Source organism: Paramormyrops kingsleyae, chromosome 20 (genome assembly GCF_048594095.1).
Source record: "Paramormyrops kingsleyae isolate MSU_618 chromosome 20, PKINGS_0.4, whole genome shotgun sequence".
Classification (NCBI taxonomy): Eukaryota; Metazoa; Chordata; class Actinopteri; order Osteoglossiformes; family Mormyridae; genus Paramormyrops; species Paramormyrops kingsleyae.
The window spans coordinates 5,176,465-5,203,489 of NC_132816.1; the positions used below are offsets into that span (position 1 = coordinate 5,176,465).

Genomic DNA, 27,025 nt, shown 5'->3' on the forward strand with positions numbered 1-27,025 from the left:
TTAAAAAGAGGTAAAGTGATGGATGACTCAACTTTATCGACTCGCCAAAATGGAGAACAGCAGGAAACTACGAACGTGACCTTGGACCTGCACAGATTTCAATTAGGCTGAGAAAGGCGTTTGTTACGAGACCCCCTACCCCCACCCCCGGGCTTTACCTCCTCTTCCTCCTGGACAGCATGGTTTGACAGCTGACCAGATGGAGCACCGCAGGGTTGGGAGAATGACGGAAAAAAATACTATTTCAGAGGGGAGCCACATCGCTAAGACTCGGCTTATATACTCCGCATAAATACTCATTAAAAAGGGGAGCTGCATCGCTAAGACTCGGCTTATATGCTCCGCTTAAATACTCATTAAAAAGGGGAGCTGCATCGCTAAGACTCGACTTATATACTCTGCTTACATTCTTATTACAGTTCAGAACTGTATCACTAACACTCTTCTGCATGTCTTTACCTGAGACCTGGAGACCGGAGGCCACTGGACACTTACCTGGCCTCTCTCTTTCAATAACAAGGTGAGGTGCACCTCCCATTGTCAATGATATCAAATTGATGTGCAATCAGTAGTTTTCACTCACTCCCAGATAACCAACAACAAGTGAGCTCGGTGACTTTCTTGCAAACCCCAATCACCAACAACATGAAACTGGTGTGAGATCAGTTCACTCATCCCTACAATCATCAGCAGCATGTAACTGATGTGAGATCAGTTCACTCACCCCTACAATCATCAGCAGCATGTAACTGATGTGAGATCAGTTCACTCACCCCTACAATCATCAGCAGCATGTAACTGATGTGAGATCAGTTCACTCACCCCTACAGTCATCAGTAGCATGTAACTGATGTGAGATCAGTTCACTCACCCCCACAGTCAAAAGAAGCATGTAACTGATGTGAGATCAGTTCACTCACCCCCTGCTCGTCCAGCTTCAGCAGCTGCTCAGGCACCTTGGGTGAATTGAGGGCCAGCCGCAGGCACTGGATGTTGAGCTCAGGCACCACATACTCCAGCACCTCCTTGAGCGGCAGCCCCCGGGCCGTGCCGTGCTTCGCCGTGGATGGCACGGCATCCTCCAGGATGGCACCCCTCAGAGCGGTCAGCTTCGGGGTTAAAGCCGAGTCAAGGTCAAGAGAAGATCAAGAAAGAGCCCTCATTTTATCTGGAGCAGAGGACAGTGAGGTAACACCACATACTAGTGCCAAAAAGGAAGTATTTTAAGTTAGGTTAAGTTCATTAACTTGACTATAGGAACTCAAGAACACCTGGGATGCCAGGTCAGGTGTGCAGTTAAGCAACTTAATTTAAGAAATGCCAGCAAATGCTCGTACTCTGTGTCTGAAATGAGACCAAAGGGTCATGTTAGCAGTTATACATGCTAATGAGGTGAAGTGAATTCCGCCTTCCTCTCCAGCACGTCTATTAGGTCCAAGTAAAATGCTGAGAATCAGGGGCTGAGCATGTCATCCACTGGATGTAACTCCCATTAAATTTTCCCACTTGGATTTCCACCACTTATTTTTCTATTTTGTTGACTTGTTTTGCCCCAGACGCAGGCAAAACTCACAAACTCTAACAAAGAGCCATGAAAAACATGATTATATTATCCACTGATAAAGTGAGAACTGACTCAAGCTTTCAATCAGCTCATACAGAAATTAGCAAATAAAATGCGGTTCTGAATTCATCACCAGCCACACAGCAGACACTTGGGAGTTTGGACGAGAAATTGATTGAACTGCTCCTTTCATTTACAACCACAAGTCCCTGATGACTGTGTGTTGGTGTCATTTTTTGTGCCATTTCGGCCTGGAATCTGCCTTTTATTTTGTGACATTTCCCTGCCCCAGATCCATCTGTCTTTTCTGCATAATTCAGAGAATGAACTTGACATAGTAGGACACAAAAAAACAACAACCTTCAAATATGTGTGTGCGCAGACATGCGTGTGCAGCCGGACGACCATGGCAAAACAAATGGCTGTGAAATATGCTGCGTGTCTGCTAGGCTGGACGCAACTCTGCCCTTAAATGCCTCTGTGTCTCACGTGTTACTATTCTGGCCAGCAAGCTCACAAGCGCCAAAACACATCACTGCACAATAAAAAACTATGGGGAAGCACACAGGCCTGCACCTACACTCAGACCTGCATCCCCAGGCTTGATTTCAGGTTTGAATACCAGATCTGCACAGCTCTCCCAAGTGACTGAGCCTTTAAGGTGACCTCAAAAACTCATATACGGTATGGTATCATATTCAAAAGTATCTCCATTAATGGTAATGGGCATTTTCAGAAAATAATGGTAAAAGTATAAGGCCTAAAACTTTTTAGCACTGCTAAGGGGGTCGGCAAACCATCTGCATTGCATAATTGAGCATTATCTGACTGGACCACTCACAAGGCCAAAAACATACTCTCACATTTAAAGCAAAAAAAGTAATAACAATCTGGCTTACATCCAGCATCGATCCCTATGACATCAACTGGTTTGCCAGAAATAAACAAATTTGCCCCCATCAAAATCTGACAACAAAAAGCAGGCTTATCTCATCCTATTACAGGATGGTCTATGTAACTGTGACTAGATTAACTGTGACCACTGCATATAATCCAGGGATAAGGTGTTTCTCAAGGTGCCCAGCCGATGTAAGAGTCAGGCTGTCAAGATCTGTGAATGTCAATGCACTGTGCAATCAATGTTGAAGAGACACAGAGCCCCAGACACTGAGCAGACTGGTGGGACGTTACCTCGCTGGTCCTGAAGGTGATGCGGTAGGCATACTGAGACCCCTCTTTTTCCTTCCCGTCCTCCAGCTTCTCCCTGCGGATGCTGACTGCCACAGGGCCCAGGTTCTCATCCACGCCAAAGTAGTTCTGGTGCTCTGGGGGTTGAAGAAATCAACACCTCAAAGGGCGGCCATCATCCCTCTGAAGCTGTCCCACAGAACAGCCTGCATTAACCCAGCCTGGATGCCCCAGGACATGCAGCTGGGTCTGTGAGCGAGTCATGGAGGCATGGAGAAATTATTCCTAGATGGTGGTGGGTAGTGAGGTTCCTCCAGACTCCTGAGCTACATCCGCTTATCTTTTCGTCTCTTGTTGAGACCAATGAGGGATAATCCCCCCTACCCACTGTGGAGCAGCGGGGCCACAAAGACCTGATGCCTAGTTTCAGCAGTGCTTACTGGGGTGGGTGGTCCAGGCCACCCAGAAGATCAACCTGTCAGCCTTGGGTGATGAGGATGACACTGAACATGCAGTACCGTGTCCTTTTAAGTTTATACCCCTAACTGTTCAATCCTTTGAAGCCATGGAGACGGCATTAAGCACCTTAATACTTTGGAACAGATTTCATTCCAGAATGAGATGTTGTACCACTATACCACAGTGCCTGAAAATGGCTGGGTGGCACTTAGCACACTCTCACTTCACCTGCAGGGTTTGCTATGCAGAAATATGCAACATCCAAACTGCAAACTGCCAGTGTTAGCCACTGCCTGGCTAGCAAATGCCTTCAAAACACACAGTAACCCCCATACAACCATTTTCCTGGGTCAGTTTGTCCAAGAGTCCCAACAGTATCACATACTGTACCTCGTTTCCACCAACATGGAGCTGGCGCCGATATTGAGCTGATTCTTACTTGGTGCCTTTTGAGAACCTACCCTCATTTCCACCGGTTTCAAAAAAGAATGGAACAGAAACGTTACACAGGTGGGAATGAGAGTAAAGTAAAGGTCCATATGAATTCCGTTTTTTTTTTTATCTGTTTAAAATTTTAAGATTTTTTTAAGCTGCTGAGCTGAAAAAAATGAGCCATTATGGTACGGAAGAGGATTAGGGCCACCATGAAAATATTATTTGAATTCTGACTTTAATGTCAGAATTCTGACTTTTTTCTCAGAATTCTGACTTTAATCTTATTTTTTTCTAAATTCAGAATTCTGACAGGCTAAAAAAGTCAGAATTCTGACATTAAAGTCAGAATTCAAATAATATTTTCATAGTGGCCCTAATCCTCTTCCGTAATAAGGAGACACAAGTCCCATGGTTTTCAGTGTATGTCTCTATTCCCTGTATCGACATTTATCTTCTTAAAGGCTGTATTTCTCCCCAGTCTCTGTGTGTACGTGAGTTTATTCTTGCTCACTGTTTTACCGCTGTCCTTTTAATGATAAAGCAATAAAAGAAAATCGAACATTGCTGTCTGGCTCCTGATCTTTGCCACTGAAGCGCCACAATATTTTATTTATTCAACCTGCGACATGTTTATAATTTATTATTAAATCTGGTCAACAGATTAATCTTTCATTTTCCAGAGAATAAAAGAAAAACAATGTAGCGTTATTCCACTAATAAGTGCTGGCAAGTTGTTTCACTGCCAGCACCGGCAATATAAAAAAAAAAACTATATTGGTTATTGATTAAATTATATATGTGCAACACTTGGACACAATAGTTTTTTGTGCAGAACCAGTTCTGGATTGGGAAAAAGCCCAACACCAGCTCCTGCATTAGTGGAAACAGGGTATAAGAGTTCCAAGAGTCAATAACGCTAATCTCTGGGATGACTCCCAAATATGAACATGGGCCTCAGCCTTGTCCTTTGCCTTCTCTGGCGACTTGAACGGGAAGTATTCACTGAATATCAACACTGGTAATGGAGTGCTGATATCTCACTTGCCCATGAGAACTTCCAGCTCATGGATGCCCAGTGAAGTCCTGCTACCCGCTTTTGTTGCTTTTCTGTATGTCCCTCGCCATGCAACAAAGGCTCTGGCTCAGAGACACATGCTGAGCGCCAACATAAACAGTGCAAATGTCTAGCCCTTTTCAACGGCTCAAAGACGTGTCGTGACCGAGACAACCTATCTTTTTTTTTCCCAGAAGATACAAATAAGGGATATTACGTTACTGTTACTACAGAACATTTTAAAGCAGAAGAAATGGACAGTAACACTTTAGGAAAACAAAACTGGAATGTCAGTTGCAGTGACATGCATTTGAGGAAGGAGAGTGTTTAATGGGCAACAGCAAACAGCAGAGTGTACTGATGACTCTGTGGCTGGATGCCAACTAGTTCCACCTCAGGGTGCCCTACCACTAACAGATGGGAACTTTGACAACCAGGGTCAAACTGATTCCCCCCCCCGCGGTTCATATAGCAGGGCCTCCCTCTTGTAGAGAAGGATCCTGCTCAACACCCCCTCCTGCCCCAGAGTACCCAGCATGCATCCCACACCCTCCCTGTGCAACGGAGTGAGAGTCTCAACCGTCGACACCTCGGCTGCGGGCTATGCTGGCCTTTGTTGGCGCCCAAATGGCGATGGAGTTGAGAGGTCGATGGTATCAGTACTGTGCCCGGGGCAGGGGACCAAAATAAATAAATAGAGAGAAGGGAAGTGGGAGGGTGACGAGGCACCTGCGGCAGAGGTGACAACAGCACAACACAAAGCCCAGCCTTATGGAGTTAACCCCACTGCTTGGGGGCAATCGGGGGCAATAAAAGTGACTCCCATAGTGCTGCCCTCACAACAAGAACACACCAAAGGTACCGTCTGGCTTGGAACAGACTTCAAACCGGCAGCCAAGGCATGTGACATGGTAATAGTGCTCAGCCTCTGTCCAAAGGCAAGTCGGATAGGGAGAAAGAACGGTAACTGTATCAGATTGTGGATGCATAGGTGCTGAGGCCTCACATGAGATGGCGTGTAGGTAAGGAAGGATTTCACACAGACTTTCCCATATTCTGCCAACTGGACAAAACTGCTCAGGAAATCACTGAAAAAAAATAATTAAATCACAAAACAATCTCGACAGCCCTACAGCTCGCTGCACGAACACTTCCTCCACATGGAACGGCAAACTCCCTGCCAACGAATTCTTCCATGTTAACATTGAAACCGCAAGATGCCTGCACTGCTGAAACCAGGCATCAGCTCAGTTCAGTGGCTGCTGTCATCGACTCTCACCGCATCATATGATGCTGTTTTTTTCATTCACCCTCAGTAGTCAGTGCCAAACCATCGGAAACTGGATGTTTCTAAGGGCATGGTACATTGGAGGTAGCCCTCGCTTAGTGACCACTTCACACAGCAGATCTCGGAGCATCATAACAATGTCGACTATACCAGAAGATTGCAGTTTTCTGTGTTTATCATTTAGGCCTCAGATCTCTCTTCTGCAGCCCCAAGGCAGAAGAACATCAGACACAATCTGAGAATTGTAAGACAGTGATATTCACATGCAGGCACCATCCTTGTGCTTCACGCCCTATATTTCATCGTTTGTGCCTCCCACACAATTATTTTGTGGTAGTGAACATAAAATATACGAATATGAATTGTATTTTACATTATTGTAGAGGACGTAAAACCAATTACTTATTAAGTTATTGCAGAGGTTTTGATACACCTCATTACTTAAATGCCTGCATTGCATTAGCTGGTCTTTTGAAACATCATTAATTTCATTTCATTAAATCATTACCCATCCAACAGGCAGTGCAACTGACAGAACTGGTGAGCCTTTTTTTCGCCAATTTATACACTATTTGCAGCATAACAGTTTTGCCTTGTAGCTAATTTAGTTTTTTTTTTTTAGAAAACTGCATATTTTTCCTTTTGCATCATGCATATTTAACAGACGGCCTACACGAATTGTACAAAAACCTCTATTGAGGTGAGGTGAAATGTAGTTCAGTCATTCAATTTAATTTGTATATTCTGTCCCTTGTGGAAGGAATAAAAAGTACAGAGCTAATAATCACCAGTTGATTTATATGCTTATGAAGGAAGCTGGTTGAGGCACTGTGGGAGGGAAATACATTTTTTAAAGGCAAAAAAGAGGCTGCTGAAGAGACTCACAAAGGTATGTATTAGAAGCTCAAAAGCTGTTTTAACAGAACCCCCTGGGAAAAGACAGGGGTTCAGATGAGATGTCAATATCAGGTAGACCGTCATGTCCCTAGAGAGACTGTTAAGCTCATTTCCTCTAAATCTCACATGATAATACACAGCATTTTAAAAGAAAAACAACAAGCACAACTTATAACAGGGGACTCAAAACTCCAAACTGACAACAGAACCAACCCAGAACTAATCCAACTGCACAAAATGGCCATTAAAATTTATGGTTATGGGTAATCAGTGGTGGTCAACTAAAAACACCTGCCTGCGAACACATGGGCTCGCTACTGACTATGGCTCCTACCTTTGGCGTAGAAGAACTTATGGTAATAGTAGGCGCCGAGGTCGATGTGCTCAATGATGTAGCGCTTGACCTTCTCACGGTGGATGGGCTGGCTCTCCTTGGGCACCTCAAGCACGGACACCCCCGCATTCGTGCAATGGGAGCTGAGGGATGACTCAAAGGAACAGCTCTCCCCAACACCATAGGGGGAAGAGTTAGCTCTGGAGAGGGAAATCCTCCGCTCACCCTCGCCACCGATTTCGTTGCGAAAGTACGGACAACTGAGGACCAGGCCATTGCTCTTCCCGTCGCCCTCGTCGGTATCCGGGCTCTCCTTGGAGTTGAGGTCCTCCCGGCTGCCTAGTGGGGACTCGCAAAGCTGCATGCCCCCAGACACCTGGTACTGTGAAGCGGCGGATGCCCCTGTTGTGGTGTTCTTTCTCTTCGCCAAGTTGGCGCGGTTGGCAGCCGCCTCGCTGATGTTGAACAGGATGCTCTGTACATCATAGTGGGCAAAGCACTTCTGGAAGCTGAGGGGTCGGCTGTAGCGACCGCCGTCATCCTGCTCTGTGGAGAGCCGGAGCACATCGTGCTCACTGCGGATGGGCCGCAGCTTCCGGAATAGCGACGTTTCTGAGCTGTCTGCCCGAAGCCGTTGCATGAAGGTCCGGTCCCGGTCGCGGCTATAGAGGAGGGCACCGTCCATGCAGTCGAAACCTGGGAGATGCACGATCTCACCACGGGCGATCTGTGCCGCCGTCTGCAGGCTCGGAGAGAGGGAGGTCGCGGTGGTATCGTAGTGCAGCAGCTCGGGAAAACCCATAGGTGGCGCTACCCGAGGATCTAGCGTCTCTGGCCGGTAGCCCTTCATTACACCTAGGAAGCTATCCCCAGACAAGCCCGAACGGTCAAGGGAAGAGGTGCTACCGTACTCACGGTGCAGAGAGGCCCCAGTGTTGGGATTGACGGCACTCTGAGCCACCACGTCCTCTGCATCGATATCACTGATGGTCACATCGCTGTTGCTTCTCTGCCGGATGGGATGAAGCCCTTTGTGTTGAGAGTGGCTCAGAATATCCCCGAGGGTATACTTGGATTCAGCAAAGGCAGGGTCCAAGAGGATGGCCCTACCTTGCTCGTCCATGTCCAAAACAGGACTTGACTGCCCATTCTGAAAGTCTATCACCAAGCTCTCGTAGTTGGCCGCAGGACGGCCCTCCCAGCCCTCCTTCCTCGGGGGCCACTCTGACACTCTTGCCCGGACACCCATTTTAGGCATCGCTGGTGCCCCCTGGGCATTGGGGGTCGGAGGTCCCATGTTCCCATTCAGGGCTCTGAGCTTCTTATTGAACAGGTCATCTGACTGCATACTGATTGGTTCCCCCTTGGGCTCCGCCCCCAGATCAGCCCAGTCGTCAGCCCTTAATCTCAGGTTGCTCACACGTTCCTAAGGCCCCTCATAGTTACATCATCAGACACCATTTACCGATAGCTAGCGTCTTGGTGGGCAGAGGGCACTTGGCTGCAAGGCAACCGCCAGCAAATATGCTTGCGACAAGGTGTCACTGTTACCACGAGTCCATCATGTGCCAGAGGAGGCTGATGTGGTGATGCGGGACAGCCAACAGCGTCCTAACCAGGGCTAGATCCAGACAGCAGCCGCTGAAGACAGAATCTCCAAAGGGCCTACAGAAGAAGAAGACACAACACAAAACACAAATATGTAAATACTGGGAAAGATGGAGTTCTACATCCTTGGAGGACATGAGGCTATGGGACTTACATTATTCAGAAGCATGCTACTGTGGATTACTATGGAAGAGTAGAGAAAGTTCATTACGGCACAGGTTCTCAACCGCCCCCCCCCCAAAAGAGTCCACCACCAGCATGCCTGAGTCAGGTATGAGAGGGCTCTATAATTACTTATGTAGGTAGTAAATTGGGTTGAGAACCTCTGTGTTAAAATAAAGTCCTAAATTTCCACATGCTACCTCTAACATAGTCTGTAACTCCATTGATTAGAACAGCTGGCTTTCCACTTCCCCTCATGGAGTCAAAGCTGTGTGCGCCTTGCTGAAATCCTGCTCGGTTCAGATAGGTGGTGGGGGGCCTCCTTCAGAAGGTCCCAGCCTGAGCTGGATGTTCCCCAGACAGATATTCCCCTAAATGCTTAAATGTGTACCTTTTCTCACTGCATGAAAAGCACATCCAGCATATACCATGTGCACAAAAACAAACAATAAACAGACAAACAAAGATACCCAAACTTTAAGTAGTTCCTTCACCAGCTACAGCCAGAACTATTACCAATGCTCCATCAGAGAAAAGGGAAACTTAAAAGCAGTGCCACTGAAAAATGCTCCATTACTTCAACAAACTGGGGAAGGGCTGTAATCATTTGTAAAGATACAGAAGTTCAGCACCATCTCCATAGTAGCTGAAGTACAAACCAGAGAAGCTAAGAAGAAGAAATGCAGGGTCACATGACCACAACCTACGTCCTACGGTTCAAACGGAAAAAGCTGTGGTGTTCAGTGCTTCCAGACATACAGTGGCAGGAGACATGGATTCATTTGTCTTCTTCCAGCAGTGGTATGAACGAATGCCCAAAGTGTGAGATGGTTTACTTTAATGGCTTACAATCTCCAACAGGGTGCTGAAGAATTTATAATCAGGTTGCTTTTACATTTGAAAAGACTCCTGTGGAGTTATTAAAAGCACTTACATCTTACCTATTTAGGCCATTCCTGTAAGAGAGCCATAAAGTATTTAAGTACATTATCTCAGTTGTCTCTTTACACTTTGAGGAAGTACACAGCACATAAGAAGGCAAATGCAAAGTGCAGTTAAACAGGCCGTTTTGTGTTCCTTTTTTTCTTGGCTGTAAACCTGAAAGAGAGCGACTGTGAATGGGTTTCTCTGCATTCTTCCTTCTCTCTTCCTCGTCGGCTTTGCTGAGTCCAGGTCATAAAGATTTCTTTCTATTCCACCAGAAGGGCTGTAATGGACACAGTTACCCCTGGGGCAGACCTTTCGCTGTGGTTTGTATGGAACCAGACAGCCCCATACAGGAGAGTACACTTGTCGATTCAAATGGCTGTTTCTCGTTCTCCACGGGCACCTGTTAGTGGCATGTTAAACCTGAACATTAGACCAGATTTAGGCCATTTTCCAAAGTTTCACTGTGCACTTTAAGTTAGATCCGGCTCCAATCTGAAAGATAGAGCCTTCGGGATCAGGTTACATGTAGCAAGAAACCGAAGATTAAGGTTCATTTGAACGTTACAGTTTGGGGAAGGGGGCCCCCAGTACACCTCAATACTCTTTCCAGGGCAAAGGTGACAACCTCTTCCATCCCATCCTTAATCTGTGCCTCTGGACTGAACCACTGCCACTTTAACAAGGCACATAACCAAGAAGTTGAAGGCATTTTAGACTAGATTTGCAGTCAAGACAGGTAAACTTTTTCAACAACCTAATTCCACTGAAAAGCATTTTATATTCAGACAAACAAATCCTCTGGGAAATTAAGTAAAAGTGCCTACAAATAAACAAGAAATCTTGAAGGCTATTAAGATGAATCCGGTAGTTTCCCAGAGACTCATGACTCAAGCGCTGCTGTCATGATAGATGTTTTCATCAGTGATAACAATCCTACCCAGTCCAATTGCTGCACCTGTGTATCCCTCCTGCTGTCAGGCACAATGAAGTAGATTCCCGAGGGCTTAAACCGCCTTATTTGCATTTGTCAAACCCCCGTCCGCTCCCACTCTAGGAAACAAAATCCCCCTTACAGAACTTTAATCTTCCTAAGCCTAAAAGTCTTCAGTCTCTAGAATAGACCCTGGAGAAACAGGCCAGTGTTGAAATTAAGTGAAACTGAGAAATGTTATACTCTCCTTCGATGAAAAGCACAGGTAAAGGCAGTTACACATCCAAATTTGCAAATTTTGCTGTGTGACAAGAAAACCTGTGAGAGATTACAGTGAGAGATCACCACTGTACACCTACACTAACACTGCAAGTCAATACTTGCCCAGTCTGATCAAGTTAACCTATAACTTCACAAAAAAACACGTAAGCAGTTTTGGAAATATTCACCTGGCAACAGTGTACTTGATGGTATAAAGCTAGTTTTATCTTTCCCAATACTGACTGAACGCTGGTCACTCTAGCAGAATTTAACATTCTTTGGGATCTCACGAAACTGGCATTCCTTCATGGTTCTGTTCTGCTGTAAGGTAAAAAAAACCCATAAGAATATCAAAGCTGGAAACATCTGAAACAATAACCACATAGCAGGCACAACTTGACGATTCTAATCCTGAGGTGCAAAAAGCTGAGATCTACCCAGTTTTACCAAAATCCACAAAATTACTCACAAAGAGCACAAAGACCAAATGTAAGGGAGCTTAAAATTTAACGATGTTTTGGTATAATGATCATGCTGCTCAACTCTAGTTAGGCCAGAATAATGCTGAGAGCATTGCGGTCAGAGCTGCACTTGTCATGCATGAGCCTTCAATCACGCACAGGAGTCCGCTACAAGTAAAGTGATCTTCTGGAATGTATCATGAGGCCATTAGCTTTGCGAGCAGGGATGAGGTGGCGAGCAAAGGGTGCAGGGTCCTTGCTGTATGGTGCACTTTTTAGTCTTCAGAGCAGATAGATGATGGCAATATCATTAGTTAAATGCAGTTCTCAAGAGCACTGCAGATAGAAAAGACTAATTACAGCAATGAACTCATCTCTCTCGATTCAAAGGCCGGCTCACTTTCATCTCATTTCTGGAGGGCTGCAAGGCTCTTCAGGGCTTAAAATAATCTTTAGGCATCGGCTAATTAAAGACAGGAGGAATATTAAAAACTATTTTAAAAGAGCAGCCCAGACTGCTGTCGTCGAATTAGAGGTCCCCCACTACCTTTATCAGAAGCCATGAAACCATGGATGCATTAACCTAGAGTAACATGGATTATTTTACATCATTAAAATCTTTTCACAGCATCAACAGCTAATATTCACTGGTAGGGCCATGTTCATAGACAAATTTGTATGATAGCTGCCAGTTCAGCTGTTCAGCTACTCCTAAGTAAAACATCTGAAGGCACCAGATGGGACTCTTGATTGTGAGACGCATATTGGGATGCAGGCACCTTTCCTAGGCTTTCTGGGAGCTAAGGGACCCAAGCTGCTAGAGTAGAGAAACTTGAAGAAGACAAGGTCAATGAAGACAGTCACCAAGGGCAACCCAAGTAGAAATTGATAATCCATCATTGAGGAGGTTCAAGGCTGGGGTGGCTGGTCAGGTGTGTGTGTGTGTGTGTGTATATAACAGCACTTTACCAGAAGTACTTGGCATATGCATTTCTGGCTTCAGTAGGTCAACAGCAGCACCCCACCCACCTCCAGGAGAAGGGAGGCAGTAAACTGACCTTTGATCCCTAGAGGATACACTTTAAACATACTATAAATTATTTCCTTTTTCCCCACAAGCAGATGTCCATGAGTTCATAACACAGCAGCGCTGATGTCCATCAATGAGGCTGTCACTGCCAATTCTTTGTTAGATACAGAAACCAGGTAGGAATCTATAAAATAATTAGGGGAAACAGCCTACACTCAGCAAAGGCAGGGTGAATTGCTGCAGCCATTAGGAGCGGTTTCCTGATAGCCCTCCTGCCTAGATGCTGCAGCTTCGCCCGCTCGTGTCCCCCAGCGACAGGGAAATGGCGCAGCCCAGCTGCAAAACAGTGCGATCATCATCATCCTTGTCAAACAGGAGCACGTGCGGCCGTCCATTATTTAAGCACCCAAACGAGAGGCTAACAAAAGAGACAAAAGGAAAAGCCAATTAATCGCATGACCTTGGTGTCAAACTGGGAGCAAACTGTTAATGAGGACACAGGACGGGAACCTCGACGTGGTTACACACCCCCCCCCCCCCCCAATTTTACACACTGCGACACAAGTGACAAGACGACACAGGTCTCAGTAGCTTCACAGTACACTTCAGAGCCATGGAGTGTCCGTTTAATTAACACGGCTTTGGCAAGTACCTTCGATTCGCTCACTGAGGCACTTACAGAAGACCCAGGGGCCACGTTCTGGGGGTGGGGGGGGTCCTCCTCATGGATAATAACCACGCCCACCATCAGCTGTAAGTGTAACCACAATGCCACAACAACCTTCCTATAATTTTTTTCCCAGTTTTGATTTGCGGCACCAGACCCCGAGGAAACATGATGGAGAAAAGCACAAGAAAAATAATAAAATCAAATCCCCTGAACAGTGGGGCCCTCTCATCTTGCAAATTAAAGGGCCGCTTGCAGACGAAAATAGGCTCCACGATCTGGAAAGCCTCGCCTTTCATGAAGCCTTTGCATGCGAGGTCTTTGGCGGATGCTTTCAGCTCGCCGGCCGCACGCCACTATGTTCGCACCTCGGACAAGCGGAGGGTGACAAAGGGCCATTAAAGAGCCACGGCCATGCTGCAGCTGGTGGCACTGTCCAATCACATACAAAGGGAAGTTTCTAGCTTTCATCCTACTTCAAAGGAGGAGAGATTTCATCCTGGCCCCAGAGGTATATTTAGGATGCGCACTATCACTGGGTCGCTCACACTTGTGTTTGCACAGGCTGGAAGAAGGAAAATCCAGAAGTGGACAGAGACCATCCAGGAAGAGTCCTCTTCTGCTCCCAGGGACTCAACCATGAGGGAACCGTGAAGAAGGTGATAAAAAGTGGTGCCTGGGAAGATCAAATTTTGCCTGAGAAGGAAACACATGTAATTAAAATGTGAGGGCCCCGTTATTATGGTGAAGGTTCGTGTCTTTTTCGGTTTGTTATGACAGCCTGAGAAAGGCCACACCCTGTCTTGACAACCCAAAGCCCTTCAGAAGCCCTGATGTAGGCAACTTTCTAGACCAGCTGCTATTTCGACAGTGGAGGATGAGGGAGAGGCACTGGTGTAACTGCTCTTTCATCTCACATCAGCACAAACAAAAAGAAGGGAGGTTACCTCTACAGAAATATCTCGGAGCCCCCTTCATCCCAGCCAGATTCGTATTGCCGGTAAAGGTGATTGGTCAGACTCATGGCTGGGACCTAGAGCATCTGTATCATCAGAAAATATATTGTTGTCTCTGTGACCTCAACATTACTAACTACCAAGGAACCATACTGACAATCACAGGGATTGAATGACTGAATCAATGGCACCCCTCTCCTCCCAGGTCTCCTTTTTTCTTGAGTAACAGCAAAGAAGATGCTTAATTCGGTACACTACAGACAGCAAAGAAGAAAAAGGCCAGTCATGCAATGAGATCCGTGACAGAACAGCAAGGGGGTAGCCAGGACCAAGCAGCGGAACAAAATGTCTGTGCATTTCCTTCAACTGTCTGCAGAAAATTACTTGACGGACTCACTAACGAGGTGGTTTCATTTTTAGTATGACACGGAACCCTTTTGTCCTCAGAAACAGAACAGCTCACAAAAGTTATCCTAACAGAATATTCTTTGTTCCACTGAACAGATATTTCACACAGACAGGCCATTGGAAGGCACATGGCACATAAACAAACACTAGGCCTGATTATGAGGTCCTGCTGTTGGCCCTGTGCTTCATCACTGGACTGTTGTGGTTGTCCTCCTCTTCCTTCAGTGAGTCAAGCCGCCTTCATGCTCATGCCGGCGTTTCAACGCCTCGGCGTCTGTGACTCTGCCATCCCCTCTCCCCTTTTTGTCTCCACCCATGGTTGATGGTGTCTCCAAGCTCTCTAAACCGGAGACCCCGGGGTCGAAGCCTGCTGAAACAATGCCTCCCTGCTCTTTCCCTCTCTGGCTGGTTCTACTAACAGACCTAGCACAATCTGCGTAGGACAGCGGTCGGGGGGAACAAGGTTGCTTCTGAATAACATCAAGCAAACCATGCTGGAGATCCGTGCCATCTCATGCTGCCCCAGACAATGCGGGCTTTGTTCCTGATTTTTTTTCTTTTGGTTCCTCCTGCAAGTCACCCATCTTCTACTGCAAGCCTTCCAAAAAATGTTCCTGCCAAGTTACACCAGCTGTGCCCTGTGCAGTTTAATGCAGGTGGATTCTAAGTTGCGATAAGCCAACGTCACCTGATCACACTGACCATGCGTATCCCACAATGCCAGCTGCACTTATCCGATTGCAGAACATGATGGTGTCATCTTGGCATTACCACGCTCTTATGTAAACAAACCAGAAATTGAGACAAGTTATAGAGCTTTTGCAATGCAAAAAATATCTGCATCAGAGGACACCTCAAGTGACATGGTATGGACACGTTTCTTCTTCACCCACACCTCTTATGGCTGAGAGGCCGGTGCTTCATACCGCTCACTGCCAGCAGTGGCACACATCTTGTCACCAAAAACCCCAACAAACCAGAAATATTCTCTATCGTTTCCCTGGTCTTGCTTTGCTGCATGCTTGGATCTTTACAGTGAACCTGTTACAGTCCGACCTGTTTGTGATTAAGTAAATGCAGACTTGCTTCTTTACTGATTAGCTTGACTGTTTACAAAGCCAACACTAGGGGGCATCAACTTAACCACAGATAATCTTTATTCAGCATTATTATTACAATTTTGATGCTGGTGCATGTTGTTGATGCTTTGGCTACATCACACTTTCCCCCCTTACTCCGGCTACAAGTATATCTCTAGAGCAGACTGTCAAATCAGTTGCATATAATTAAAACACAAAAGATTTATAATGAGGAACCTCAAGATGCTACTGCACTGGAGAGGAACGTGAAGCTGCTCATGCAAGGCATTGTTATGTTAGTGTTCATCAATACAGGAGGTCCCAAGCTCTATTATATACTGGGCAGTGACTGGCCTGATCGGCTCCAGCTCCACCATCCTCTTACTACTCGCCTTGTTCTGGAATCTCCTGTCTAGTCCACAGCGCCACGTCCTGGCAGTTACTTGCTTCCTGTGGCGTCCTGTCCAATGGACCCAGGATTCTATGAGTGCGATGGCTCAATTTGTGGTGTTTTGCATCTATATCTCATGACAATAAAGCCTGTTTTCTCACCATGACAGAAGATCTTTTTAGCAGAGAATGGGCATTTCATGTGAAAAAGAAAAAGACGGGTGATACCAAAATGCCTCTTATAACAACGCTGCTCGTACTCATTCAGTCTATTTTTCCCTTCTCCAAGCATAAGCTGGTAGGAAGGGTTATTCATCTGTCCGACAAGGGCAAAAGCCCTGAACATCCATCCATCATCCATAACCACTTATCCAGTCCAGGGTCAGGGGGGCTTGGAGCCGATGGCAAGTAGCACAGGGCACAAGGCAGGGGGACACTGTGGACACACATAACTGCATGTTTTTGGACTGTGAAAGGAAACAGGAGTGTAATCACAGGGCCATGAACATGACGCTGAATGCGTTTCAGCGGAATTATTTATTTTTATTGCTAATGTCACAGTTTCATGCCTGGAAGGTACTGCGAAGGCTGCGTTTGAAGAGCACTTCAAAACAATTCAATTTTTTTAGTGCCAGTCAGTATAGATTTATTTTTACAAGAGCCATTATCTTCCATTTCTATTTTAATGTAAAACCTAAAGATTTACTCCAGTTTAATTTTAGAGTGACACATCCATCTGGGGAACCCCCCACCATTTTGTAAAACAGGATTGTAGGTGGTCTCCATAATTAAGCGTGTGTTATTCCACAGAAGGGACTCTCCAGCCATTTCTCCAGGTTTCTAACCAGAATTATGTGCACTACACACTCCTTGACAAAGAACCAAACCATTCCGTTTGAGTGGAGTACGGCAAGCCAACATGTAAACAAGGGCGAGAAGACCTAAAGGGCCGCTTTTTCCACAGGACTGACTCAGATTACAAGCGTCTGCCAGAACCTGACTGCTGGAAGCGTCACAGCATCATCACTGAGTGCCCATGTCACACATACATTATGGATACCCCTAGCAGTGCACTATCACGGGCACCCACTGCCCAAGGCTCTGCCTTTCCCATTCCGGCTTCTGTACCTGTTACTCTCTGTATGGGTGTCAAACAAGGGAAATGAAATAAAACATAAATGTGAAGGTCAGTGCTTGAGCACCGAGGGCTGTGCAGACTTCCATTTCACCGCCAGTGCCTCTTCCCTTTACCTGTGTCTGCCTGCACGTACTTCCTGTGAAGCCTGGTGTTTTAGCATGCGGGTCTGTGCCGGCCTGACGAGCCAGGGCCACGGGGCAGGAGTGGCAATAGGTTAGCCGCACTTGTCCGGGGAGTGCATGGGGGGTGGAGTTCAACCCCCAGTGTGCCAGCTGGCCCCCTGCCCGACTGCTGCCAACTCTGCCATTGTCCTTCACCCCTCCTAAGCACCGGGGCTCCTCTTCAGCAAGGAACAACCGAGCGAGAATAAAAGAAAGCCTCTGCTCTTTCTCTCCCTACCCCCCCCCCCGCCCGCACCAGCTCCTTTGCCTCAAACATGCTGAAAAGAAGGAGAAATGCACCTCTTTTTGCAGAGCAGGCGCAGGGCAACGCGGTGCTCGGAGAAAGGCGCCGTATTCAGCGGCCTGTTTACACGCCTTTTCATGCAGCCTCCTCCTTTGTTAAGCAAACGAGGGCCCCCATCGGTGGGAGACAAAGAACAACGGTCCGATGGCTTCGCCAGGCAGGTGCCACCGCTGGCTGTCGTGCTCACGGTCTTCGGAGAGGCAGCCTCAGGTACACCTGCCTGGAGCAGCCAATGGTGAATATTACCTTTAAAAACACTGACACTGAAACGGAGAGCATTCTGGAAGAAAAAAGCCAATAAAAGATAAAGAAAGAGAGACTGCTGTTTGCAGGAGGTCTAATGGTAGCCCTTAAAACCAAAACTGTGTGCGACATACTGTTTGCCTTGATATTAGGGATTAAAGGTGCTTGTTTGCAGAGCACCGAGAGGAGATCACATTCAGCACACAGACTGCAGTTTGGGCCACTGCTCTCGATGTCCCCATCTGAGATCTGGGGGAGGGGGGCACGCTGCTAACCGAGCAAACTACAAGACAGCAAGTCCAGAAGATGTGAGGGACCAAGAGCTTGAGACACAGAGTAAAATGTAAAGGACAAAAGTAGAAGATACTATGTGAGCAACAGTGCTATGACGGTTCTGTCATGGAGCAGAATGCGGGGGCATCTTCACTGAGGACTAATGAGGAAATATATAATAAATAAATACTTTAGATGTTGTCACTGGTGTTACAGGTTCATTAAATAATTTTGTAATCGCATTCCGTGAAAGAGAGAAAAAAGACGACTTAAGAAGTGAAACAGCGTTTTGAAAGTGTTTCTTCAATATGAGAACATGCATGTTAGCACAGCCCCCACCCCAGCAGGTATCCCCCAAAGGCGTCACTGTCCCGGTTGACTGCCCCCCACCGGGCAGGAGGCCGGCGCCGGAGACACCTCGGGTGTGAACCCGTTCCCCCCCCCACTCGCACTGGCCATCTGGCCCCCGGCAGCCCGGCCAGTCGCGGCACCCCAGGGGGTGGGTGGGTATGCCTTTGGAGATCCCTTTGACCCCCACCTCCCAACCCCCACCTGCCGTTGCATTACCATAGCGCCGCATTCATTTATCCGTCATCCGCTGACAACCTTTCAGGGGAACAAGTGGAGCGATAAATAGGAATAGGAGAGGAGAGAAAATGCCAGACAGCAGAGCAAAAAGAACAAGGAAGAGTGGCCCCGCAGACACGTGACTCATGATTCCTCTCAGGTGATAGAAGGCAATTACATAAATGAATAAAGCACATTATTAGACTAATAATAATAATAATAATGATCTGGTGACCAGCAACAGACAGCACACAGCCCCAGGAATACAGCTCTAGAACATTCCGTTCAGGCCTGATGGGACCCCCTCAGCCCCCCAGGAAACACCCAAGCAGTGCCCAAAGGTGATTTATGCCCCAGAAAAGGGGCCAGCCGGCTGTGTGGCAGGGCCTCAGCACCCCACACTTGGCCCAGCAGCCCGTCTTTAAAGGGGGCTGCACATGTACCCGGCCGCTCCACAAACCGTGTCTCCGCCAGAGCCACTTCTCACAACTGCTTGGTTCCCTGCTGGCCCATCAGCCACTGTAAATGCGCACTGGTGGCGGGTTCAGCCGGCGATGACCTGAGCACCTGCAGGTGCTGCACTACTGCACCGCTAGGCAGCCCTATAAATGGTGTCAAGCTTTGTAAAACACCTGTGTAACCACCTGAAAGGAGACAGCACGTGTCTGCCAGGTCCAGAGTGCACTGGACGCTCATTACCAGACCTGTTTGAGGCTTCCTCCCATTAAGTGCTCTCCTTCTCAGAAGTGGGACACAGACAAAGGGAGGGGCACTCGGCCATCCACAAGGCTGCCTGGACTGCCACCCAGCGGCTTGCGGGAAGGGAGAAGGCTCTCCATCCGGCAAATTGCTAAAGACACATTTCGTAACCTTCACTGGCTTACATCCAGTAGGTGGCGCTAGGGAGAGCAAGGTGGCCAGCATGACCTGGGGTGGAGCAGAGAGGACCAAAAATCAGCAGTAGTGACTGCCTCCTCCAGGAGATGGTGGAAAAGGCCACCAGACAGCTGAGGTGAACAGAAAGCCACAAGCAGTACAACCAGGGCTGGAAATGAAGCTCTCCCATTCGCCTCAGGCGAGTCACTGAGTACAAGTACAGAAAATAGAACACTAGCCCACTGGCTACTAAAAAAACTGCATGTCAGACTATATTCTTTACTGAACTACCCAAAAATTCTTAAGTTCAACCTTTGTTTTAGAGACCGGTTCACCAAGGTTCACCAAGAACCTTTTCTTTCACATGACACCATTTCTGTACAGCAACACAACTGTGATGTTGCTCTACTTTATTTTCCTACAGCTGTTTAATCTAAATTACTTAACAAACATCTGGTGAAGTGGAGGATGCAGCTAAAAGAGGAGAACTCCACCTCAGGATACAGTCTGACCTGCTCAGTATGGGGCCACCCTTAGCAGGAAAAGTGCACCGAAGATGGATGGATGGATCAATGGGTAGGTTGATAGATGGATGGATGGATGGATGGATAGATGGAGTTGACTCATATGTCTGGGCTTACTGACTTCACCTTTCTTTGCTGTCAGTTAATGAAAACATTGATATTTGAATCTCCTATAACTGGTATATTCGTTTCTTGCCTTTTACGCCAGGGGACGAAGCATTTGAAATACAGCAGCAGACCAATGCTAGTCTAGTAAGTCTTGACAGAAGCATTCTCAGCCAAACTGACATCTTTTGGGAGCACCAAGAATAATACCTGGTATTCTTACCCCTGATCAGGTGCTTTGATATTACAGTATTACCCACTGTCATTAATAAAGTTATTGGAGGACAACACTAACAAGAGAATGGAAGCCTCTCCTTTTCAAACAAAGTCTCCCACAGTTCATTCTTAGGAATTATGATTCTTTGTATACACCTTGTATATGTGGTCTCATCTGTTTGTTTTGCTGCACTAGTGACGCCATAGAGAGGTGCTATTAATAGTGTGAAATAACCAATAATTATAGTAAGAGTAGTAGTAATAATAATGACAATAATAATAGTAGTAATAAACAATAACAGCAGTAGTAGTAGTAATATTAATGTGCTGCTACATTCTTGGCATTCTTTTTTCTCCACACTGTGTAATCCCCGGGAGCGCTATGTCACGCCGGTAATTCTCCTGCAAACACGCCGAGCTCCGACACGCGGCTGACAGCAGGCAGCTGTCGCGGTCTCTGCGATTCGCTGCCACTCCGGCGACAGACACATCCTCGCCGGCAACGTGTAGGCGGCGCCTTCTGCATTTTCCTTCCCCGTGGGAGATGGCCGGCAGCAATGGCGAGGGGTACCGAGCGTTAAGAAGGTCAGCGACAGACTCTGACTCAGAGGGAGTCCCCGGCCCCCGCGTAAGTGCTGTGCGGGGGCTGCTGTGCGGGTCAAGGCACGTGCTCCACGCAGCCCATCGCCAGCTTTCCCAAAGCTGCGTGTAACTTGCATCGGGGGTGTAACCAGGCAGTTTATGGTCGAAGGGCTCCATGAGAGAGCCAGTGCAGGTCAGTGGGTGCCACAAAGGAAGGCTTAGTGAAATTTCACTGACTTTTTATATTTGATAACCCTGCCTGTTTTTTTAGGCACAGTCCCAGGCCAGAGATCACAAGGAAAAGGCCTAGCACACTTCTCATTACCAAGCAAGCCAGCAAACAGAAGGACAGGAGGCCACCACGTGGAAACGGACAGGCGTGCGCAAGGCACAAGGGAGGCACTGGGTCTCATCAGAAAGCAATCCCCACCTTGATTAAGAGGGTTAAACAGGATCTGGTCCTGCAGAGATGTGGACCCACCCCCACAGAGAAAAGATGGCCCTTCGGTGAAATTCCAGGCTGAGTGAGCTCAGCGGGGGCTGACAGCGGAAGGCATGAGTATCTGGGGCGGGGGTGGCTTTCAAAATTAGTGCCTGTCATTTTGGAGGCGTTAAAAAAAAGAAGAAAAAAAAACAGCTCTTAAATACGGGGTGAAGTGAAGTTAATTGACCCTTTGCTGTGAGCCAAGGGGGTGATAAGAGTCCGGGGCCCAGGAAAGGCCATCTGTTACTCACTGGATTCACCAAATTCTATGGGAAATATACACCAGAGAAACCTGAGAAACTGAGTCCTACAGTCAGTATGTCCGCTGGGCTGCAGTGCACGGCAGTGCCAGAATAGGGGCCTGCAGAATCAGTGCTCAATCCGCTCCAGCCCTGCCTACGGACCCCCCCCCCCCCCATGCACAATGGGGGGTGCGGGACACCCTTGCTGTCCTTCTCCAGGCCCGCAGAGCGAATCACTCCCTGATAACAGGTGAGCATCCCGGGGTAGCAGCAATACATTAGCACTAGAGGAAGACGGCAGCACCCGCCTGACAGGGGGATGAGGAAAAGGCAGCTGGCAGGCGGAGCTTTAATTAGCCGCTGCTTCCCATCATTCGGCAGTCAGCGGGGACAGGTAGCGGCCGGCTCTCTCTCAGGCTGCCCGGGACAGGCTCAACCAGTCAGGGCTTTGCGCCATGCGGCTTTGCCCTGTCGCTAGGCAACCTGGACTCTCCATCTCGCAGCCTCAGATGGCGGCGGCTCGCTGCCGATTGGTTAAAAACGAATAATAAACGAATAATATCGACAATAATTGTTCTTAAAGTTCAGACCGGAAAAGAATAAAACAAATAAAAAAAACTTAAAGATGCAGATTTACTGGCCTAATTCATGGGCACAAAGGGCAACAGGTGAATTGTGAAACAACCCATCCACAAAGCCGACAAGAGCACACAAAGAGAGTGGCTCCTTCCCCCCCCTCCTCTCACTTCAGAGACCCTCTAACGCAGCCCTCGGCTCACCAGCCGGACGGAGGCTTGTTAGTGTCCATTTTGTGTGAAACCTGTTGCGACGGCAGGAGGGTCCTCGGGAGAAAATGGCTCGCGGCTGAAACGGTGAGGGGGATGTCAGATGAGAACAAAGGGAGGGAAATAGAGTGTGGGCTTCCCTATGTGTGCTGTCATTACATATCTTCAAATGTAACGTGTCACAGAAGCAACAATGTCATTCAGAGAAGCCTACAGTTAATGGCTTTTTTACAGCGGGCGTGCAATTCGGTGACTTAGAGGTGAACTACGCGCGTTTAATAAAAGGTGCAGCATCATCTGGAAGGTGACTTGGAGTGAGTTGCCAGCAGCACATTCTGCTGAAAGTCAATCCCCAAACCACAGGGTACAACCACTCAGTTACCCTCCCACAGGACCACACCAGAGAGATTTTTCTTCCTGCTGGACACTGAACCACCTGATTGAACAAAAACTGGCTTGATTGAACCTATTTATCTCCATTTCTGAGCTCTTAACCGTGTAAAGAGAACTACGTAGGCCCCCCAGGACTGTAATTAAACAGTGCCGACTTCAGGTTATGATAAGGGTCAGGCGGTAAGGAAGCATGGGGGGAGGCAGAAACTGGGGCCATTTAATTACTATGTGGAATCATTTTCTGACCCCTCCGTCTCAGAAAGCAGCATCAGTGTGATTAATATAATTACAGTGATAATAGTGGCGGCAGTAATGCCAATGAACTCTAACCCATTTGCTTCCCTATTTTGTTTTGCTTTAAACAGGTAGTTTTCACCATTCTTGACTGAATTTGCAAAAATGAAAAATTTGATTTGTATCAGATCTATGCTCACAGGTGTTTCTTACAGCCTCTTAAAATAAGGTGTAATCCCATCTTCCACACCAAATAAACCTCAAGCCACTCGTAACAGTAACAACTGGCTCATATCATCATAAATCCATTGGTGCTATGAGGACTTTACTGACTGCTGGATATCCTGTCGGGCCACGTGAAGCCTGGCCTCGGCATCTCAAAGTGAGACCTGACAGCCTCTCTGCAAGTGGCCCGGCAACATCTTGTCCCCAGGGTGCACACATGGGAACAGGAGCCGGCCCGTTCGGGGCCAGACGGCAGATGTACCAAAAACAGACAGGAGGACACTGGACCGTGACGGCCTGAACCACTTGTCGCTGTCAACGAGCCCGAGGGGTCTCCATAGAGAGTGGGGGGCCCATGCTTTGGAGGGGGTGGGCAGGGCTTCAAGAGAGATAAATAAAGAGAGGAAGAGAGGGGGAGAGAAATACAGAAGGAGTGTCAGAGAAATAAAGAGAAGGAGAAAGGGAAAGGGTAAGCGAAAGGGAGAAAGAGAGAAATACTGATGGAGAGAGAGAAATAGAGAGGGAGAAGGACAAAAAGACAGTGGGAGGGAAAGAAACACAGAGGAAGAGAAAGAGTGACAGAAAGGCAGAGAGAAATGGATAAAAAATAAAAAATGAGAGCTATAGAGAGAACACTGTGAACAAAGAGACAGGAAGAGAAAGAGAATAAAAAAAGGACAGAGAGAAAGATGGGTAGGGAAGAACTGAAGCACAATGAACCCCCCCCAGTCAGCTGGTCACACTGACCAAAGGTCCCCTCGGTGAGACCTGTTTTGAGGTCGGGGGGGGGGGGGGGGTGAGACAGGCTTCTGGATACGCCCCATATACTGGACACCGGGGCGTTCCCCTGTCCGGGATAAAGCGCAGGGAGCAGAGCCCACCTTGCAGTCAGTATGCGTCCCCTTTAGGCAAAGACAAGGGGCACTTTCTCATGCAAACGAACATCACAACCAGGGCCCACTGCAGCTCACTTCCTCTGTAAAATCAACAGTCTCCAACAGCTGCCGAACCCACTTGACCAAACAGAAGGGAGGCTAAGAAAGCACGTCTGTTCCAAGATTCCCCATCCCTGCAGCGCTCCGCGAGATCTCCGGGGATGGCAGAACGGCCCTGGCGTGGAAGGTCAACAGGGGCGTTCACCGACACGCGAGGTTAATGTTTCAGCACCACCACGTTAACGGGTGGGGGGGGGGGGGGGATAGTAAACATGAACACATGTATGCCTGCATGTATGAAACTGCTGTAATTGCTTGCAGTACTAATTTCAGCCATTTAAGCCGCATCCAGATCTAATTACCGTTTCTGCGCGGTAAGACAGAACAGCTGCTGAAGCCTTCTTCCGAAGAGAGGCATGAGGCCCGAGACTTAATTACCGGCTTCATGTCGGCCTCATCAATTACAGTGCGGAGGCGCTGCCCCCTGTGCTCCGATAAACAATGCTGCCTGCTTACCAGCTCGCCCGCACACACGTTTGTCCTTGGAGCTTCACATGGAATAAAAAGAAGAACAGGTTACGGTTGCCACGTCATCCAGATCTGTCACACCCCGGAAGCAGAGACGCGTATAATTAGTTTTAAAGACGTCCCAGGTTAGTGAATGCTTTTCCTTGCCCTCTTGTACCCTGCCACTCTGTTTGTGAGCGATATGTTCAGCCTGAGAACCTATTAAGCTTCTGTGAAATGGTGTCCCATTTTTTATTGCCCACATTCAGCAGCGAGGTTTGTTCAGAAGTTCCCGACACATGCCAGACTGATTTAAGGGCAACTCCCCAGTGAGTAAAGCCAGCAGGGATCGGCCTTTGCAGGTTACAGTCCATACTGTTTCCTTCAGTAACAGTCAACCATTACACAAAAGGGTTATGGCATGTCAGCACCTCTTTGGTCAAACATGCAGCTGCACTCTACTTTTCCTCAGAGCTAAACCAGGGCAAAAGGATAGGGAGATGGATTTGAACAAACTTGTTTGTCACGTTCATAAATTTGTCATCAGTATCAAAATAATATTGTTCTCTTTTAATTGTTCTTTTTTCAAATTATTTACAATTTAGCAGGTAAACAGAAGGGCAGTACCTGAAAGACATCCATCTTACACTGAGGTGATGTGGGAGTCTGGATTCCCCCGAGACACCACAGGAAAGCAGCCCATCACAGGAAATACACACTATGGACAGTTTAGAGACGCCAGCCCCCCTAATTGCATGTCTTTGGACCTCTAACCCATGTAGCATGAGGCAATGGTGGTAGACAACATCCTGAAAAACATCTAAAGCAGCTGAAGGGCCCCAAACAACCATTAAATACACATAACTTCATAGACTAAAGGAAAAGAAACAACCCCTCATCTGCATTCACCATCACCTTGAGAGAGTAGTGTTCAAACATGCAAATATCAGTCATTACATCATCCCCAGCCCGTCGGTTTGTATATCAGACACACATCCGTGTTTGAAATACTGCCAAACAGGAAGTGAAGTCTAGAAAAACAACCCACCTTAAGAACAGCAGGTTAACACCAGATTCATTTTATTCAATTCAGTGGCTCAGTAAATGTCATTACCAAAGTCATCTACATAACTTGCACAATTATTTATATAGCAGGGCATCCTACTAAAGCCCTTAAGAGTAAGGGTACAACAGGAGAATCCCTTCTTGGGGCGAAGCAGAATGGACTGCATAGAGGTCAACTGTCTGAACCTTTCTGGCTATTTTAGTTTAATGCCTGATATTTTCCTTTTACAGTGTGGAGGACAGAGCCTAGTGGAGGCAACTAAGTGACCCATTAACCCAAAACGGCCCAGAAATATCCCCTCAAACACACCCCTAGCTCCTGCAGTCATCCTAGAGGATTTGTCCTCTACCCATGATACACCGGGCCAGTCCCAGGGCAATAATGGGGATAGGCCTCCTTATAATCATTCATTGAACATCCACTACCTTCCATTATGCTTGATGGCTGTCATACTGTATTAAAAAGAAACCTTTGTTTCAAATTTTCAATAAAAAGGTCTTTTAATAATCCACTGGGAAAACAAAAGAAAAACACAGACACCTCAAGGACAGCCTGTCCTTTTCTGGTTGACAGGAAATCGTTTTCCAGAGCTCTCCTTTTGTTTTTTTTTTGTTTTTTTTTTACTTATTTTTTCTAAATGTCAACTGTCACCACCTCTCAGAACAGATCTGCGAGCCAACTGAAAAGACTGCCAAATGCTGCTCTGCCTGGACGCCATCAAAAGTTGTGTAACAGACCAACAAACACTAGACGCCAGCCGGCTTATCTCATTTGAGAAATTCCATCAATTTCTCAAAAAAAGTTTTACTGGACTTCAAAACAAACCAAACAACTCATTTACTAATACCAGTTTCTTTCAGTTTTTCCTATTTGTATTATAGGATCATACTTCACTTCCTAATGCCAGAAACTTTGCAGACATAAGTTCATCTCATTGTCTCAGTTCCATCAGACTTATCTCTACACCTCTGTGGTTTGATTAAACTAGGGTGAAATAGTCACTGCATCAACCTGGATCCTACTGGTGGACAATATGGGCTAACCCAACCAACATTGCATCATG

General features: G+C 47.1%; 1 protein-coding gene across 5 annotated transcripts in view; it reads right to left on the reverse strand.

Annotated features, from left to right (window-relative positions):
* Nucleotides 1-27,025, reverse strand: part of LOC111856375 (signal-induced proliferation-associated 1-like protein 2) — a 97,848-nt gene that overhangs the window by 54,712 nt on the left and 16,111 nt on the right. For all 5 annotated transcript variants that reach the window (XM_023836298.2, XM_023836299.2, XM_023836297.2 and 2 more), the window contains exons 2-4: nt 7,220-8,884; nt 2,756-2,889; nt 921-1,109 (exon numbers count right to left, since the gene is read on the reverse strand). In XM_023836298.2, coding sequence (XP_023692066.2) covers nt 921-1,109; nt 2,756-2,889; nt 7,220-8,567 — 1,671 coding nt within the window. In that variant the 5' untranslated portion in view covers nt 8,568-8,884. The remainder of the gene's footprint in view (nt 1-920; nt 1,110-2,755; nt 2,890-7,219; nt 8,885-27,025) is intronic.